Raw genomic sequence first — 20,729 nt, forward strand, 5'->3', positions numbered from 1 at the left:
TTTTACACTTGTTGCAACTGGAATCCATATTTTACCATCATTAAGCAATAGCTTTAATACATCAAAGTTCGAAGCAAAAGAAAGCAATTCCAATATTGTTTTCTTTTTCTTATACTTGATCTTTGCTGATTTGTGGAGACAGCTTAATAATACCTCGGAATGCTTCATCTTCAAGGCCCTTCTCTGCAATAGTTTTAAACTTTGCTGGGTCCAAGCAGGATAAATCTTTATACAACTTTTTGTGTTATACAAAGCGTGAATCTGGTGACTGCTAACTTACTTGTATATATTTGAAACTACAGCCCACGTTATCAAGTTATTTACAGACAAGTGATTTAGATATGTTTAGTGCATGGAGTTTAATAGATTCAGCTACAACTACGTTGAAGGAACAGACAAGAATATTTGATAATATTCACAGCAAGGCATTGGAATTTGTAAACAAATGTAAATGCTGTCAATATTATTTCAAATAGAAGACCGTGAAGTAAAACATTTGCTACTTGTTTTGTTTTGCATCAAACTTCTCTGAATCTCATATCATTGATAAGCATGTCAATAGATTTACAAAGGTACTGACCATGGCATAATCAAAATGTCCAGACATAGTTGTTGCTGCACTGGATTTTCCTGACCATCTTGTCTCACCAATTAGCTTTAATCGTTTAATTTTTATTATTATTATTATTATTTGACACCTCCAGAGGGTCCAAACACTCATCGAGGGAGGGCAACTGCTGTACAACTTTGTCTCCGCCCCTCAATCCACTAACTACGCCAACGCCATCTACATCCGACCACCACTAGTATTTCCACAGACAATCACAAACATCCATGCTCACGGGGGAGGGGATTCGAACCCACAGCCTTTTGGCTGGAGAGCGGATTAGCTAACCACTAGGCCACCCAGGATGGCGACAACAACTTCCAATAACTGTTTTTCCAACAACTTCTATCCATACAGCCATTCTCGTGTATGATGTTTTCACAAAAGTTGCTAAATTCTGGAGCAAATTGAAAAATGAAACTGCAGGCATGCAACATTTTGTTGTTTCAGTTATCACCAAATTCAAGACATGGGCATAGCCCCATATATGAACATGTTCATCACCCACATCAGTAATTTTAATTTGTAAACCATTATACTGACCATGGTAGCTTGCAGCTCCATTTGTACTATCAGATAAATGCTGTAATGTTTCAGTCAATAGATCAAAAAGTCCCTGTTCTGTACCATCATTACTTGGCACAACTGAAAGTAGTCGCTCAGAGTAACACCTTTAATCACATACCGAATAATAATGCTAAACTAATTGATGGATGAATTATCTTGTGTTGAATCAACTTGAATAGAATAATATTTTGCGTGAGAAACTTCACGATTCAATTCTTTCTTTTATCATATTCTCCATCATTTGGATTAATATGTTAATAATTGTTTTACTCATGTATGTAACAAGTCCAACACGGCCTTTACTTTGAACCTTTCCTTGTTGTTCTAATCGTTTGATTCATTGTGTAGACTTGTTTTTTACTGTAGAAACGTGAGCTTCCATAATGGGGTCATATTTTGCCATCACCTGCACTGTAGCTAAAAACTGCCATGATTCAGAACCAACAAAAAAATGAATCGGCGTACACATTATCCAGAGTGTAGGCCGATTCATTTCTGTGACCTCGAAAAGAATTGCTTGCTTGCCTAACATCTTTATGATGTCTATAATCCTCATGACAATACTCCCCTGCTTCAACACTTCTTTCTTTTTAATTAGTGAAGATGCAAAAAATTATCTAAGGTGCCATCATTAACCACACTGATAAATTGCTGAACATTTCTGACATGTGTTGTTGTCGATTCGTTTAAAGCCAAGCTCTGGCTAATACTCCTGTAGTCACTAAAGCCACGTACAAATGGTGATGGATTACAAGTGTTGGGAGACTAAAAGGCCAAGTAGTATGAACAATAGAAGCACCTATTTTCTTTATTATATGTTAGCCATTTTCTTGGGACTGAATCATTCATAATTTTCCTCTCATACAAATGAGTATCAAATGGCAGATCATCAAGTGGCTGAGATGGATGTTCAGCAAAAATGTGTTTCAGATTTGCTTGTGATGGATAGTGGAAAATTCCAGCAGTTGATCTTTCATTTTTTGTCTAGGTTCATTTATAGGATGTTCTTCAGAAACCAAGTTATTTATGCCTGAAAGTATATCTGATTCCCTGTAACTAGTTTAAGCTATGTGTTCAGATGTTGCAACTACAGGTGGTAAAGATACTAGAACAATGAAGCCAGAAAAAGTACTGGGCCTGGGTTGGTGAGTAAAGGATGCTATTGTATTTGCCTCTACATTCAAAGTAGCTCTTTCCTATTCTTCTTACTCACAAGTCATTGCATCATCACCATAAGTATTGTTTCTTGCTTCTTGATTTTTTGTTGTGGAACTGTACATTGATTTTGGATGGTGGTTGCAGTATTATGAAATCTCTAATAGACCGGTATCGCTTGGTTGATTCCTGCCTTTCTGCTTCTTGTTGCTCTTTGCGTTTCAGTGATCCAGATTTATGCTTTTTCTTTTCCATGCTGGTAGTGGTAATATTCCTGAAATTAAAACTTAATAAAAAAATAAATCACTTTGGGAAAAATAAACATCTACAATTATAATTACGCCACAAGTAAAATGCTTTATAGATGCATCTATTATTAACAACAATTTTGACAATCACAGTAATTTTAACTGTAGAGTAAATAAAAGGTATCATTATTTATTAAACTTGCATTATGCATATATATTATTATTTGAGACTGCAACTTAAATATATTTAATATCTAGTAAAATATTAATTAAATACATACCTTTTATAATATCCATAAAAAAGCAAGCACGAGGTGAAGAGCTGATGAAGCACACTCAAACTGAGGCCAACGCAATGAAAAATATTTGCTGTCTTTGCAATGTATGCAATAGCTCGATACAAAATTGATTCCGGCTGCATTTTTCACTAAATTTATCATTTTTCGCTGCATTTTTTTCTCAAAAAAAAAAAAAGAATTGCCGATAGTGTTGCCATCTATGGACGAGGCCGAGAACTTTTCAGACCACCCTCGTATTTTGCATACATGCCAATGAATTATTTTGGCCACTTGATCATGACTGTATTCATAATCAGTTTGGGCAGTCTTGCTGCATGCACAGATTAGATGTTCTAAAGCCTCATTTTTTCGATCACATAATCCACATTTGTTGTTATTATTGATGTTCAAAATGTTTGCTTTGATTGCATTAGTTTGTAACGCCTGTTCTTGAGCGGCTAGAATAAATCCTTCTGTTTCTTTTTAGATATATCCATATTGTAGCCATTGCCACGTCTTGGTCAAGATAATTTTTCCTCAGTATTTCGAAGAAATTGGCAGTGCATTTGTTTATTTTTTTCAGCGCACATACGATTATTTTGCTGTTTCTTTTTGTTTCTTTTCGATTTTGTTTCCTTCAAGAGATGGCTTGAAGCATTTACTCAGTGCTACTGTCTATGTAATTTCTTAAACTAATTTCTTCTGTCTTACATGGAGCAGACACCGTCCACCTATTCTTATTGGTAGGTACAGCCAGTCAACATCGCTTAGCGGATGTAATGCATGATGCATAGTCATTAATTTTCTATTTTTGCAGTCCAATTTATCCAATCTATTAAGCTAGTTGTGTACAAGATCACTGGTATAACCCAAGAGTTCATTACTTTAATTGTATTTAATCCATTAAATTTTGTTTTCAGAACATTTCTGACTATTTTTTAGTTTTCGAGAGTAGAGAATATTACTGGCTTCTAATATTCCTAGGTAGGTACAATGATCGTTTACTGAAATTGCGTTTATATATTTGTCCTTATTTGTCATGATCAAAATTAAAATTACTACTATCATTAATTTTTTATCGTCTAATAGATAAAATTGTGCCTTTATCTTGACGGAATATAATTTTGATGTCCTCATAGAAAATACAAACAGTGTTCAGTAATGAGTATTTGTGTCTATTTTCCATATAAGTTCAAGTTATCTATATACAGCAGATGGGAAATTTTAATATTATATTTAGGAATTTCATATCCAAGTTTTAATCTTTAAAGGTACCTGTGGCATGACAACAAACAATAAATTACACGATAACTACAGTAATTAATTTTAATGAAATGATTCCGAGATGACTCCTTATCACCATTACTCTTCATTTCTCTGATACCTTTGTAAATAATTTCAAAGAAAATAAAACTTGGATATAAACAATAAATTAGACGATAACCACAGTAATTGACTTTAATGAAATGAAAGTACACATATTACTGTGGTTATCGTCTTCCGAAATTTCGAAAATAACAGTACATCATCAATGCGTAGAAACAAGCAAATCAAAGAAACGGAAGTACAAGGTACATACAGCAGTCGGTGGTTTACCAATTAAAAACTGTTGCCGTGTACTAGAAATTAATATTAATAAATAATATTATTAACAGCTATTTTTTAAGGTTACATAAAACGAGAATCTTCCAAACTTTTCGGAGAGAGAAACAATCGTTCCAGTTCAGATTTGGCCGATGTAAAAGGGCTTTGCAACTTTCTTTGAAAAGGGGGTTCATATTTAAACCTTCTTCTATGGAGAAGACGAGTTTCATCCCACTGGATTCTGTGTTTATTGTCAATAGTATGTTGTGCCAGACCTGACTTTTGAGGTTTCGTGTATTCGATATAGTATTGATATTCATTAATTCATTTTTCCACAGAACGGTCTGTCTTCTCAAAGTATGTTAGATTACATTCACAAGGTATCTGGTAAAAGTCAACTAATGAAACCAACTAATGAAACCAACTAATGAAACCCACCTATAAAATGACAGTTTGTCTTTTATAGGTGGCAACAAATGAGAAATTTTGTTGATCGGAAAATATGTGGGAATGAGATGACACCTCTTCAAAATTCTACCATTCAGTTCAGAGATGCCAGAAACATAAAGGATTGGAACCTCGTGGTCTGTTATTACGGAACCAACTTCGAGCGACTAAAAAAGATTTAGTCTATTTAATATTCAGTCTATTTAGATCTTGAAAGAATTATTTCAGCTACCCTGGATGACAAATTACTGGAAATCGTTCTGCAATATCTAGTAATTCTCTAAAAATCTTTAGCTCGTTCTTATGAAAAACATTCCTGCACACTCAGGCAAAATATGAATTATTATTATTATTATTATTATTATTATTATTAATATTATGTAATGTAAGTATCATATGTAAACAAATATAAGTAATGTAACATATGTAAACAAATGTAAGTAATGTATCATATGTAATCAAATGTATGTAATAACTGTAACAAAAGTATTCGATATAGAGTGATTATATCCATTGATATTGTATATATAGAGTGTAAAATTGCAAAGAAACATCTGTAGTAATCATCATTATGAATATTATAATAATATATGTTGTAAACAGCTATTGTTATTATTATTATTTTTAAAAAAAACTTTATGTACGAGAAAGTATTTGTTATGCATAATTGTCTTCATATAATGTATGTAATTTACCTGAGAAATAATAAAATGTTAAAAAAATATATATATATATTATATTATATTATATTATATTATATTATATTATATTATATTATATTATATTATATTATATTATATCGTAAGCAAAAAAGTCCTTCTAACAATACTCCTAATAAATGGATTGTGAAGATTTCTGGACGCTCGTTGTCTGATGCTGAAACTAGTCTATTGGATAGAGGTCATGATTTTGCTGTGGTTCCTAAATGCATTCCGTATCTTGATTTTTTCCATAACATGAAACGCAATCTGTCGGGACTTTGCAGCGAAGATACTAATAAACTACGCTTTGAACTTGCTGCTTTACTTTTGAAAAGCAAATTACCTCCATGTAATTTATCTAGTGATGAAACTCATGAAACTTGTGCGCAGTTTTCATTAAAACAAAAGAGCAATATATCTATTTTGAAAGCACATAAAGGAAAAGCTGTAGTGGAAATGAATAAGACTATGTAGAGGAAGATAGACCGCCTTTCACAGGATACCTCCACCTATCAAGAAATTAGTTATAACCCTACAATTAAATAAATTGTTTAATTTATTTAATTAAAAACATAAAATTAAGCTTCTTGGTGAAGTTGTTAGTTGGGATCAAAATGCTTTGGACAAGTTGCGCACTAATTTTGGAACAACTCCTCGTTTATATGGCCTCGCATAAATGCATTGCCCATACTGAACAATCCACATCATTCGTCAAGAATTCCACACATTTCTTGAGAAAATCAAGGATATTCAAATACTAGAGATACTAGAGTCGGATATTTTTTAGTATTTCAAACTAAAAAATATCCGACTCTATATTCCAAATACTAGAGTCGGATTTGTTAGTCTGTTTTGACATTGTTTTCCTCTTTACCAATATTCCATTATCTAACACTATTAACTTACTATATGATTATTACCCTCCTGATATCGTGAGGATTTTTGAATTTGTTATAGAATCAGGATATTTCAGCTGGATAAACAAGATCTACAGAGGCCTACCATGGGTAGCCCTCTGTCTCCAACTTTAGCAAACTATTTTTCGAACTTTCTCGAAAATACCTTATTCTCATCCATTCATCCCCAACCATCTCATTGGTTTCGTTATGTTCATGATGTCTTTACTATTCGGCCTCATTCTGAAAATAAATTTACCATTTAACTACAACAGATCAATAGCCTTCACCCACGTATTCAATTCACCATGCAAAAAGAAAAGGCTGGTAATTTACCAATCTTGGACATCTTTTCTACGCGCACAGCTTCTCGCAATTTATCAAGCAGTGTTTATAAAACCTATCTTTAATGGCAGATACATTGATGAAGAGTCTGCTCGTCACACCTCTCAAAAATTGGTGTTATGAAGTCTTTAATTAATAGAGCATATATAGTGTGTGCTCTTCTCCTTCAAGCTTACAACAAGAACTTCTCACAAAACGTTAATGGAATTTAATTGCTACAACTCTAATCAAATAGAGCTGATAATAATTTCCTATATTCCAGCACCTCAGGATTCTTCAACAGACCATAGGGTTTTAATTCCTTATATTTCTGGCATCTCCAAACTGATTGGTAGAATTTTGAAGAAGTATCATCTCATTGCCACATATCTTCCTATCAACAAAATTTCTCATCTGTTGCCATCTATGCCATGCTTTGGAAAAAAGAATTAATAAACACCGATATTATATCGAATACAGAAACCTTAAAAGTCTGGTTTGGCACAACATGGTATTGACACTAAACACAGTATGCAGTGGGATAAAGCTCGTCTTCTCCATAGAAGCAGATTTAAATATGAACGCCTTTTCAAAGAAAGTTGCGAAGCCCTTTTGCATTAGCCAAATCTAAATTGGAACGATTGTCTCTCTCTCGGAAAAGTTTGGGAGATTCTCATTTTTTGTAACCATATAAAATAGTTTTTAATAATATTATTTATTAATATTAATTTCTAGCATGCTGCAAACAGTTTTTAATTTGTAAACCACCGACTGCTGTGTATATTGTATTCCCGTTTCTTTGATTTAAAGCACTGATGATGCACGGTTATTTTCCGTACGAAATATATGTACTGTAAATATGTGTATTTACAGTACATATATTCACATATATCTTTCATTTCAATAAAGTTAATTACTGTGGTTATCGTGTAATTTATTGTTTATATCCAAGTTTTGTTTTCTTTGAAATCATTGACAAAAGTATCACAGAAATGATGAAGAGTAATGGTGATAAGGAGTCATCTTGGAAAATTCCATTTAATGCTAATTTCTCCGAATCGTTCATTATTGACTATTAAAGTTGTTTTTCACAATTTCATAGCAGCAACTGAAAACAAACATTGTTTTTGCTAATTCCAAATATTTGTAATGATTTTAGGATCCAGTAGTGTGAGAGGGAATCAATTGCTTTCTCATAGGCTATTCATGCCATGTTTAAATTAGTTTTTCGTCTTTTTGAATTTCTGAGTGTCATTTTATCATTAAAGATTGGGCTTCTGTCCTCTAGATTTTTTAAAGTTGTCTTTTGTTCATTCAGGTAAATCTGATTATCTCATAAGTAGCAGTATATGGAATTTGCTATGATTGCAGTGAACTTAAGCGTCATTGGCAGCATGTTATTGAACGATAACTACTTGAGACCGCACCGCACCATTATCCTTATATTTCATGAAGAGAATAGTACGCCTATATATCATCTAGTCTTCCACTTAGACTGAGTGCAAAAAATAATGAAATTTTTGTCTATGCCAGATGAGCTTAAGTTTTTAATTTTCTAGCTTGTGCACTGACCATTTCTTTAGTAATAATGACATTTTGCATTTATTTTATTTTATTTCTGATTCTATTTCCTTGATCCTTGAGCCATCTTTTTTATGTTCAATAAGATTATCCCAGACTGATTTTCAAAATTTGAGTGTTACTTCTTTCCTGGTGAATGATTGTTTGTATTTGTTAGCTCAGTCGAAATTGCATATTTTGTACATAGTGGTTTATTCTTGCTTTATATCTTTTAATTTTCTGTGAAGTCGCAACAATTCTTTCCTTTATCTCTTCGGTAACTTCAGCAATTGTTTTGTTGTTTTGTTGGTCAAATTATATGTATTTATGAGTCTCTTATGATGCTATTATTTTTAAGCCATCCCTCTTTAAGACTCTTAAGTTGCTCAGATCAGCTCGAAGTTTGTTAACTTTTCGTTCCAACCTGATTTTCCATGGTTCAGATTGTTGCAACCAAGATTTATTGCAATGACATAAGCTGTGCTGTATAGGAGCTGATTTATTTCATTTATACTGTTGGTGTTGATGGTATTTATCACAGTATTTGCGACTAACAAGAGCTGTTTTAGCATAGATTTATGTAAGGCTTTTAATGTGGTGATCTTATACGGTCATTTGAGTTCATATGTTCCAATATCTCCGATTTCATTTTACACCGTGCTTCTGTCGAAGCATTTTGATGTATGTTGTCAGCTTGATGCTCATTGTGTTGAATTTCGAAGTTAGATAGAGCTACTTCCTGACAATTTCTGTTACTGGAGTTGCTGGTTTGCTATGTAGCTCTTGTAGCTGGTTTGCTATGTAGCTCAAGTTCAGTAAATATTTTGTTGCTGAAAATAAAATTATTTTGGTGCATTATGTCCTTGTTCTGTTATTGTAGATTCAGGAAATTTGTTTCCAAATCACGCATACGCTTTCTAAAACTTCGATTTTTGGTGTTGATCTATAAAAATATTTAATAACTTCTTTGTTTTCTTAAACAGTCCATTTTTACATGTGTTTTTTTTTTAGTCGCTTTTCAGGTTACTGCCATGGTTTCCCAGCAAGTAAAGCTGGGAAACCTTGTAGCCCACTTGTCGGCTCATGCCCAGGATCCCCAACATCTGACGCAGTTCTTAATGACCGAAGCGACTGATTTATTATGTATTTCTTCTTGCTTTTCAAGAATTAGAATGGGGGAAGGAACACTGTTAGTCTTGTTCTGCAGTTGAGACCTTTCTCACAACGGTTGCCCTCCTGGTAGCTATGCTACTGTCATACATACAGAGAGCTGAAACAGGCACTATATAAATATTATAGCGAGAATGAAAATTAGAGCAATTCCTGTTTCTCTCTCCCCTACACACATGCACACACACACACAAACCCCCTCTCAAAAACCATCAGTACAAGAACACAAAGAAACAAACACACCATGTCTAAATGGTGTGTTTGTTTCTTATTTGAAATCCAACCCTAGTTGGATTTCAATTAAGAAACAAATTATTTCAATTAAGAAACTTTATTTTAATTGAAATCCAACCCTAGTTGCAAAAAAAAAAAAAAGTTAAACTGTAATAGCAGTCGAAGTCTTCCAAGCACGTACCAACAAACAGTAAAATCAACACCTGGCTTGTGATCAGTATAGAAACATAACCAAGAAACCACCATCATCTATCATCTATTATCTTCCTCAGATAAGCTCTGCTAAGCTTCGAGGAAGGAAATTATTAACTTGCAAGTATATTACAGCATCTATGTATGCAATTTATCTGAGACAAAAAAAAATTATTATTATTATTATATATTCTATATTCCAAAATTCTGTATAATCTTTATTGTTAATATTAGAACATGTGTTGTATATACATAATATAGAGGCAAAAAAGTATTTTTAAAAATTTTAATTGAAATCCAATGTAGAAAATGTAGCACTTTGTGTAAAATTAATTTATTATAAATTAATTATAAATAAAATTATAAGTTGCAATGTCACTCAAGATGTTTATTGTATGTGTAAATATTTTAGCAAATCAATAAAAAATATCATATCATAAAAAATATTGTTATTATTATTTTTTTTATTATTAACACCACACCTCCATGAAATTAAAAGAATCATCATGGCCGGTAAACACTTTAACAGTGTTTACCGGCCATGATGATCTCTCTCCTCCAGTTAAGGACAGGAACATGAGAGGAAAAGGAATTGCATATTGCAGCACAATCTGTCTTCACTTCCTTATATTCCAAAGAGCAGTAACACCTTAGTTAATCTTCTCTGTACCATTTTTAATGTCATAACCAAGAAAAGTATGTGAGAAAATCTGCACATAACAATCCATAGAATGATTATCAACGTCTTATACAATGAAATCATATCCTTCTTTTTTCTACATTTCAAGACATCATTGCAATAACTAAAGATGACGAATCCACAACTTGTGCAATGTGATCCCGAAAAATTCAATTTCCTGTTCATCACCACTTTGCAAATCACCCTTCTGATCAAACTCCTTCAAATTGCACAAGCCAACTGAAGATAGACAAAAGTTCCAAAGACAAAAGTCTAGTCGCCAGCTGGAGAAACTTATTCTAAGCCTTTCTTCTACGGTTCCAAATTAGTCGATCGCTTGCATGGGCAAGCCTGTTTTTCCTCCAGGAAACTGAAGAAAATGTACCATAAAACCCACATTATTTCAGACAGTAACATATCCTGCGAAAGTTAGGCACCAAGAGATTGCAGCACATGTTTGCCTCCCTCTTGAGCGGTGTTGTTTATAATTAGTGATAGTCACGGGACAACTATCCGTGATTGGCTACCGGTAGAGATTGAACTGTCTCCAAATTCAGTCTCCAAAAGCTAAATAGGGTTAAATCGCCTCGCCTATTCCCTATAAGGGAATAAAAGCCATTGGCTGATTTTGACATGTATACTGATGTGAGTCCCGTTCAGTTCTAGTCACGGACTAGAGGAACTTTTACTAAGCGTTTTTTTTTTTTCAAAAGAATCCTAAGTTAGTCGATCTCTGGCAGAGGCAAGCTGATTTTCGTCCCGTAAACTCGCGCTCTGTAGCGCAATTGGAAGAACGACATACATTGCGCCATTCGATTGCAATAGGCCTAAGTTCGATTCTCGTTGTAACGGGAGGAATCTTTGTGAAGTTTTTCAATCGAAGGTGAGTTACCCGATCTCATACGGAGGTAGCAGGGCTTTTTCTCCCGGAAACTCGGGTTTTTCATCCCGCATACAGACAAATCGGCCCTTCAGAACACACGCAATTTACAGACAAAAAAACACTAGTTGTGGTGGTGGTGGTAGGTAGGTAGATGACGTTGATTGGTAGTAGAAGTTCGATGTAGTGGTGGAGACAATTGTATAGTGGGTGTCCTCCCGCAATGAGTCTTCGGAATCCTTGGAGGTGCCACGAATAATAATAATAATAATAAATGCAAGGAAATCGACCGTAGAACCCAAACTATTTTCAGACTGTAAACATGGCGGCACTTGTCAATCGCCTCTCTTCACCGGACGCCATGAAAAATCAGTGATGGCCTCGGGCCAGGTATCTCTGATTGATACTGGTGGATAATGCACTGACCCTCCTTCACCAAAAGTTAGATAAGACTAAAACGGCCTCGCCTTCTCTCTATACGGAAAAATGGAGTTAGCTGATTTTATTTATTTATTTATTTTTTATTTTTTTTTTGAGAACAGTGAATATATAGTTCCAATCACTTGAAATCTACATATGAAATCTATTCAAATTATTCTGTAAGGCAAAACGTTTCCTTGATACCTTACTGTTCTTGCCAGTTTTGCATAACCTGCATATAGTTTTATATCGCCAGTAAAACCTGTCTTAATATCATTAATATATACATATTATGCAATGTTCTTCAAAACAAACCCCCTCAAGCACACCAAAACAGACCTTATTCTTTTAGGATGCTGCAATACATGCATATCTTACTGACAGCGAATCACCTATCTGACTAGTTCATCTAACATCTATATCCATAAGTTGTAGTTTAGTTACCATCTCATGATGTAAGAATCTAAACTGTAAATGCGTCACTCTCCTTCTACCTCTTGTCCAATGCATTTGTCATCAACTTGTAATAGATAAGTAGTTTGATTAAATATCATCTCCCTTTAGTAAACCTATGCGAACTATCATACAAAGTGCTCTTATTTTCAACCCAATTCCATACGACAGCCTTCAGCTCTCAATAATCTCTCCATCACGTACCACAATTCCAAATGTACATCAACAGAGTAGTCTGTAACTTGCAGCCTCAGTGTTATCACTGTCTTTTTGATGAAAAGGAAGCCGTTAATTAACTGGAACAATCAGTTGAGACATGTAGTGATATGTAATCAGTTCCACCTTGTTGTTTTTTATCATCAGGTTTACTTAATTCTCTATATCGCTAACTTGTTCATCATCAGGCCAAACCTCTTCTATCTTCTGTACACTTCAATGTCTCATGATGTCACACTAATGATGTTAAAATACCGTGAAAAATCGCTCAGTGAATACCTTGTCCATGACCTCTGCAAAAGTTGTCAATCTAATGTTGGTATCAAAAATATAGCATCTTACCATAATCATTCATTTATTCGTTCTTTCTTCTACTACGCTCATATTGAAAAACTCCCAAGGACTTTTCTTGGCCTGATTTGATCATTTTTTTTTTCATGAAAGCACATTTTAATAGTTAGCAAATGAGGTAATTTCCTGGCCTGCGGTTAATAATCTTCATTGAACTGATTATTACCATTTTTCATCTTATGTTCCATCCGTGATGTCCTCGTCCATACTTCTTGTTCAATCCCTTCATTCATCCATTTGAAATCTACCTTACTGAACCATTTGACCTTCAGAATATATTAATGCTATTAAATAGTTCTTGGTCACTGCCTAAATAACATTCATTTCCTATCCACTTAACCATCCTTCTTTCTGTAAATATTTGACTGAACGTTAACAGAAAGGATTACAACATATTATATCCGACCTTTTATCAAGAAGTGCAATGAAAAAGCTTTGCTCAAGATGGGTGCCACGCTTGCTCACAGCAGATCAGAAACGAACTCACATGAAAATCTCTGAACAGTGCTTGGAGCGTTTTAACAAGAATAAAACTGATTTTGTGCTTCGATTTATTACTATGGATGAGACTTGGATTCACCATTACACACCAGAAACCAAACAGCAGTCAAAACAGTGAACAGAAGCGGTTGTTCAACGCCAAAGACAAAGTCGATTTCATCAGCAGAAAAGGTCATGGCATCGGTGATTTGGGATGCTAAAGGCGTTTTGTTTATTAATTCTCTTGAAAAAGGTAAAACTATAACCGGGAATATTATTCCGATCTTTTAACCAGACTAGATGAAAAATTTCGTGAGTAAAGACCTGGTTTGCAGAAGAAAAAAACCATCTTTCATCAGGACAATGCACTTGCCTAGAAAGGTGTTTTGGCAATGGGAAAATTAAGGGATCTGCGCTATGAATTGTTGGAACATCCACCTTATTCCCCAGATTTGGCTCCCTCTGACTTCTATCTCTTCCCAAAACTAAAACTCTTCCTCGCTGGTCAGCGTTTTTATTCGAATCAAGAGGTGATTGCAACTGTAGAGGGGTATTTTGCATATCTTACCGAGAACCACTACAGGAAACGGGATAATGGCGCTGGAGCATCGCTGCAATAAATGTATTAGTCTTAAGGGAGATTATGTTGAAAAATAAAAATAATTTTGAAATTATAAATTCGGTTTTTCATTGTTAAGCCGAAAACTTTTCAGACCGCCCTCGTATACATGTGTTTCTGCATTTTTCGTTCCACGGACACATTCACTTCTTCCGTTACTAAATAATCTATCGTTCTCATTTATTATCACACTTATCTCCCCATACTTTCAAATTCATAAAAGACATTAGATCAAAGATCCTGTATAGATCCGAAGATAGACTTAAATTGAAGTCTAGTCGCCGACCAAAAGAATTTTTCCAAAGCCTTTCTTCGACCGGTTCCGAGTTTGTCGATATCTGGCACGGGCAAGCAATTTTTCCCCCGGAAACTCTGGTTTTTTCGTCCCATAATCTCAAAAGAAATCGAGACATGAAATTCCAGACATTAAACACATTGTGTTAAGGTCAGCGACCAAGAGATGGCAGCACTTGTTGAGCCGTCTCTCTACTCCGGGCTGCTTAAATTAGTGATAGCCTTGTGCCAGGCTATCTCTGATTGGCTACCAGTATAGACTGAACTGCTCACTGAGTCTCGAAAAGTCAGGTCTAAAACAGCTTCTCCTATTCTCTGTACGGTAATAAAAGGTGTTAGGTGATTTTTTTTTTTTTTTTGGACATTAGATCATATTGGAATGCCGCAAGATAAGCTATAAGCCATGTTTGTATATGGTATACCAATTGGTTATAATTCAAAATGATAAAACATATTCCTGTCATTCAAAAATGTCAGTTCATTAAAAATGACAGGAGAACCTGTGACAAAGTTACATTTTAGTATGTTTGTATAAAGAATGCATACTGCTTATGAGACTGATCGCACTTAAATGTGAAGTCTAGATACTCACTTAAACTTTAAACAGTAGACAAACTAAATGTATCATCATATATCTCACAAATGCTTTGGTGTTTATAAGAATCAAATAAAACAGGCGAAACAATAGGCACATTAGAAAATGCGAAATGGTGTACATAATCTTTTGTTACTACCTTTGGCATCAGATGCAAGAAGTGATATCACAGATACTTAAGGATGATTAAGATGTTAAGCCATCTGCACAGCTTTCTTTTGTGACTTCAGAAAAAACAGTAGATTCTGATGGCTTTTAAAAACTAGAAAATAAAGGATTATTGTCATGAGGACACAAGATTTTGAGTGGCAGGTGAGTATTGACTAAAGCATCAGAAACTAGAAGGGACAATGCACAAGTATGTATAGATTCACCAGAAACTTGGTCTTCATCAACAAAGTCAAGACCTCTTGAAAGTTGATGTAGATGACCATATTCATAGGCATATCAGACTCCTTATCCTTTAATGACACCAGTTCATGAACAACACTGTCACTTGCGTTGTCAAATGATATTATTTTGAAATATTCACTTAGCTGTATTCTATTAAATGGAATGGAAACTAACGTTTACGGATGCTTAACCCCCTTCAGAACTTCTGCTTATCATCACCTGTATCAGACAATGAATTAGATGGTTCAACTCCTGATGACATTTGGCTTTTTATAACGTTGTGATCTAATTCCATTAGAGGATTTTTTGCTGATTTCCCTCTCGACTCTTACTTATCTGTGCCTCTATAGTTGACTGCAGCTTTCTTTCGTCAGACATAATATGACTATTCATGTTCACTTTCTCTGCTTCCCGATGATCATAACCCAAAACTACCTGATGTGTGCCTACTACAGTATTGTATAACTTACTAGCAACTTCTAAAATATCGTTGATTTTTAGCAACTCCGCAGCCTTTAACAATAACGGAAAAATATCCCTTGAAATATTAGCTTTCCGTAGTTCCTTAAAAGTATTGAATCATCAACTTTAAGTGAGTACACTTCATATCACTAAATGTCACGACAAGATACTGTATTTACTTGAGTTCTCTAAAAATAAGCTGTACAGAAGTGCTTGCAGATAGAACTACTTTATGAGCCTTAAGGGTGTTCCTTCACATATTAATAACAATTAGTATCCCACAGAGAATATCTCTCCTCATTAAGAAGAAGTTCAGCCCTCTTTTACATGCCATCTTATCAGTGGCATCAAATAATGTGTCCACGATAACATATTTAGCTGCGGCCTTTATATTTATACTTGCTGCAAAATGGACTTCAGAATGATGCAATACCGAATCTATTAAGCAAGTATTTGGTCTGGTATCATTATTATTATTATTATTTGACACCTCCAGGGAGTCCAAAGACTCATCGAGGGATAGTGTGCCAACAGCATCGAACGATTGGACTCCTTCCAACTACTAACCGAGCTCAAACTTACTTAACTGAGCCATTAGTAGCAGAGGCTATACCAATCGACCAACCATCATACGAGTGAAATTTTTTTGAAATGCAATTCATTTTCTTTTTCTAAATTTATATATTACAGTTAAAAACGGAATTTATACTCTTTTCGAGGTGTTGCATTTCTTTAGGACTACTATATACTCCACACTACTCGGGAGGGGGGGGGGGGCGCTAGCATCGTCCTTAGTAGTGGATGCTGCTTATGTGATGCTCGAATAAGTCATTATTTTTTTAGTAGATATTAGCGATATTGTTATATATAATTGAGGTATTTTGTTTATTTTTGAGTCAAAATTTTGACTGTGTTGTTTAGTTAAATATTATTACGCAATATTCTTTCAAAAACGTTCGTTATGGCACCGATACGTACGAGAAAAATAGCGACCAAGACATCAATATTGACTGATATCAACGTGTGAGATTTTGTGCGATGTAGCTGTTTAATGTATTTGTTGCCGAGAGTGAGTGGTTTGTGGTATGAGAGCGAGAATTGAGAAAATATTTGTCGGAAATGTTTCGTAAGGGAGGTATAAAAAATGCGAGTCGTGTCGGGAGCGAAAGAAGGAAGTGACTAATATGGATATAAGCCAGGATTATCCAAGTGTCGTGGAGAATGTAGCGGAAATAGTGAATGATAGTGCATGAAATACACTTGAGAGTTGTAAAGGAAGTGATTGAAAGTAATAATGTGGATGATGAGATCTTACGCGGACTCCTTCACAGGTCAAAACATGTACTAGAGCGACTGGAGAACCGATCGGCGTGTGGTACAGAAGTATGGAGAATGAAAGAAAAAGTGAATGGAAAAAACATAAAAGTGCGAGAAACGGGAAGAAAAGAGATAGTATTGTATGTGGATTCGACGATAAGAGGAACACTTAATGAGCAAGTGACGACAGCATATTTCCCAGATGCGCAGATAAAGGATGTTGGTGAAGCTTTAAGTTTGCCGAATAAAGAAACAAACAAGCTAATCGTTTTGGCAGGCACGAATAATTTGAAAAGTGAGAAATGTGCATTAAGAAGATATGAAGATATGGAGTTATTTGAAGAAGCAAAAATGAAGAGAGAGAAAGTAAAGATTGTGAGTCTGCTGCCTTGGTATGATAGGATAAAATTGATAAGGGCCATGATTGCAAATGAGTCAATGAGAATATTGTGCAGTTTTATAGATGGACTTAAGCACTTGTACGGATGCTTGATGGACTGCACTTAAATATATTTGGAGTTAGGTGCTTGATGAAACTGTTGTTCAGTAAGAGTTTGGAAGTGCAAAACCAGGGAAATTAGAGATATTGGGGGGGGGGGGGAATCAAGCAGCAACCCCTGGGACAAATGAATGTGGGTGCAGGAATAACTGTGCGGATATAGCCAACCCTGAGATAGATAAGTATGAGTGCAGAAATGACTATGAAGAGCTGAGTGTAGTTTTCCATGATTCGAATCTGAATGGGCAGGTAATGACATTATGAAAGGTTAACTGTGGGCCCACGGGAATGTTGAAATGCATGTACAAGAATGGCCGAAGTATCAGAAATAAAGGAGAGGAGTTTTTAGCATTGGTCAGCTTAACTTGACGAAAAATTATTGGCATCAGCGAGACCTGGTTGTCAGAGGATGATGTATTTACAGGGATAGAATGTAATGGGTATTGTATTTTCTAGAGAAGATAGAAGAAATAGTGCAGGAGGAGGGGTATTATTAACGATAGCTGAAAAACTTCAACCAACAACTTTATTATAACTTTATTCCTTAAATAAAGTTAAGGAAGATTGTAGATCTGATAGAAATGGTTCATTTGTGGCTGTCTGGTATGAGATAGAGGCCAATAGGACAAAATATATTGTTGGTTACTGCTACGGATCTAGAAGATGATGAGCATGACATGCATCAACAAATTAACAGAATGAATGCAAGCCGAGCAATTATCATGGAGGACTTCAGAAATTGTGATATAAATTGGAAGAAAGAAAGGGCACACTGCAAAATGGTAATGGAATTTATACAGTTGCTAAGGGATATTTATCTGAAACAGCACGTGATGGAAGGGACCAGGGGTTTGAAGTGTTGGATCTGATAACAGCATCATGAGATCTATCTATAACTGCAATAGCAACTCTACCTCCGATCGGGGAAAGTGACCATGTAGTTTTGTCCTGGGAGGTGGTCAGTGGCGGTTCGTGGCTTGAAATCGTGAGGGAGCTGCAACCTCTTGAAATATACATACACACTGTAAGCACAGTGTATACGTTTTTTGATAAAATATCAAAATTATGGTAAAAAATTAAAAAAAAGTAAACATGAAAAAATATTGTTTATTATCGATAACATTATACAGTTTGGTATAATTCAAAATTACTTAAAAATAAAATATATTCTTCTTGTTTCGTTTCATGAAAAATTATTGTTTATTATCAATAAAATTATACAGTTTAGTATAATTCAAAATTACTTAAAATAAAATCCATTCCTTTAATTGTAATTAAAGGAATGGATTTACAATTTTTGGTATTTTAATTGGACATTACAATTAAAATTACAATTATTTTTAATTGGACATTACAATTAAATCCTTTAATTGTAATGTCCAAATGTCTAAAGAGACGGAGTAAACACGAAAAGCACTACCAACACTCTACTATTGGCACAAACTGCATATAAACAATAGTGGAACTGCGCGACGGACAGTGCCGCATTACGCTAATAGCTCGCATCTCACTATGACGTGCATATGCTTCTGCGCGTAGCAATATGACACTGTGGTAAACACAGTGCTGCCAGCGTCCTTCGCCCTCCTAAGTGTACAAGATGGATTTTTATTATTTTTTATACAAAATAAGAGAATTGTATAGGATTGTTGATTATAAAATTTAATATTATAAGCAAATATAAATAAATTAATAAATATATTTATGTATCGAGAAAAATTGGGAGTGCTACAGTTTCGCAGTGCCTATGCACAAGCCGCCCCTGGAGGTTGCTCAACATGTGGATATATCAGTAAAGAACGAGTTTATGCAGAACTACTACGCTGGCGATTATGACAAACTTAAGAGGCTACTTGGAGCAGTGCCACGGCATAAGAAAATACATGGAATGAATATCATTAGTGCATGGACAACGGTCCAAGTCTGAGTAAGACAGCATCATAGTGCACACACTGGGTCAGGAGGATAAACCGAATAGGGATTAAGTGGGTGGGTAGCAATATAAAGCATTCTGCTCAATGAGCAGAACAAAGCACAAGAAAGAAGTGTAACTAGTATGGTAAGGAATATTAAACGAGATTTCTAGAGAAAACTAGCTAAGCATCCCAACATAAATTGAAAACAGTTTTATCGCTACGTAGCAAGCAAGAGAAAGAATGATTATGGAAAGTTAATTCGCTCAGTGCTGATGGTTGGAAAGTTACAGAAGCAAAAAGAATATATCATTTAGTAATCACATTGCAAGGCTATATCATCCATGTAGTTACTTTGTAGTTACCGAGGCGACAGGGACTGATGTGAGCATTGGTATAGATGAACTGGGGGACAGTCAGTATATTGAAAAATCTCAATGTGAATACAGCAGTGGGCCTGGAAAGCATGTCAGATCGTGTGCTACGAGAATGTTCAAGTGAACAGGCAGTGCCTCTGACGATATTTTTTAATCTAATTCTTAGCTCTGGCAATTCCAAGGGAGTGAAAAGAGGGTAAAATAGTTCCATTACATAAATTGGCTCCAAGAGAGAAGTAGCAAATTACGGACCAATTACTATCTCTGGAGGGATAGTTTAAGTATTGGAAAAGTTAGTTAAAAGTAAAATTAATGGGAATGAGTGAGTGGATAGAAATATGATACTCTATAGGAGACAGCATGGCTTTTTAAAGGGGTGGTTCCTGCCTCAGTAATTATTTCATATATTATGATAAGGTGACAGCAGAACCGGATGAAGGAAATGACTACACCATATGATACTGCTGAACTTTGCAAAGGCATTTGACAGAATACCGCATCAAAAACTATTACATAAGGTTGAGAAAATGGAAACGGATATGAGGCTGGTGGCCTGGACAGGATAATGGCTGATACGATACACAGACATCAGAGGGTGATGTATGATGGAGTGGAATCAAGGCGAATAAGGGTAACAAGTGAGTGCCACAGGACTCTCTACTTGGACCATTACGCTTTAATTTGTACATCAATGATATATCAGAAGATTTGAAGGGGGATCATTCAATTGTTTGCCAAAACTGTGCAGAAGTAGTGATGGCAATAGTTCATAAAGATGAATTAAATTGGCAGTGTGGGAAAAGGACAAGTGTTATCAA

The 20,729-nt window shown here is 35.0% G+C and overlaps 1 protein-coding gene across 1 annotated transcript in view; it reads left to right on the plus strand.

Annotated features, from left to right (window-relative positions):
* Positions 1-2,242: 2,242 nt before the first annotated feature.
* The window catches only part of LOC150110082 (uncharacterized), a 176,486-nt gene continuing 157,999 nt past the window's right edge, over positions 2,243-20,729 (plus strand). The window contains exons 1-2 of the mRNA XM_090408797.1: positions 2,243-2,302; positions 5,693-5,936. Coding sequence (XP_090264923.1) covers positions 2,243-2,302; positions 5,693-5,936 — 304 coding nt within the window. The remainder of the gene's footprint in view (positions 2,303-5,692; positions 5,937-20,729) is intronic.

This window comes from Typopeltis vanoorti, chromosome 1 (assembly GCF_054136105.1).
Source record: "Typopeltis vanoorti isolate ZY-2024b chromosome 1, IOZ_Tvanoo_1.0, whole genome shotgun sequence".
In the NCBI taxonomy this organism is placed as follows: domain Eukaryota; kingdom Metazoa; phylum Arthropoda; class Arachnida; order Uropygi; family Thelyphonidae; genus Typopeltis; species Typopeltis vanoorti.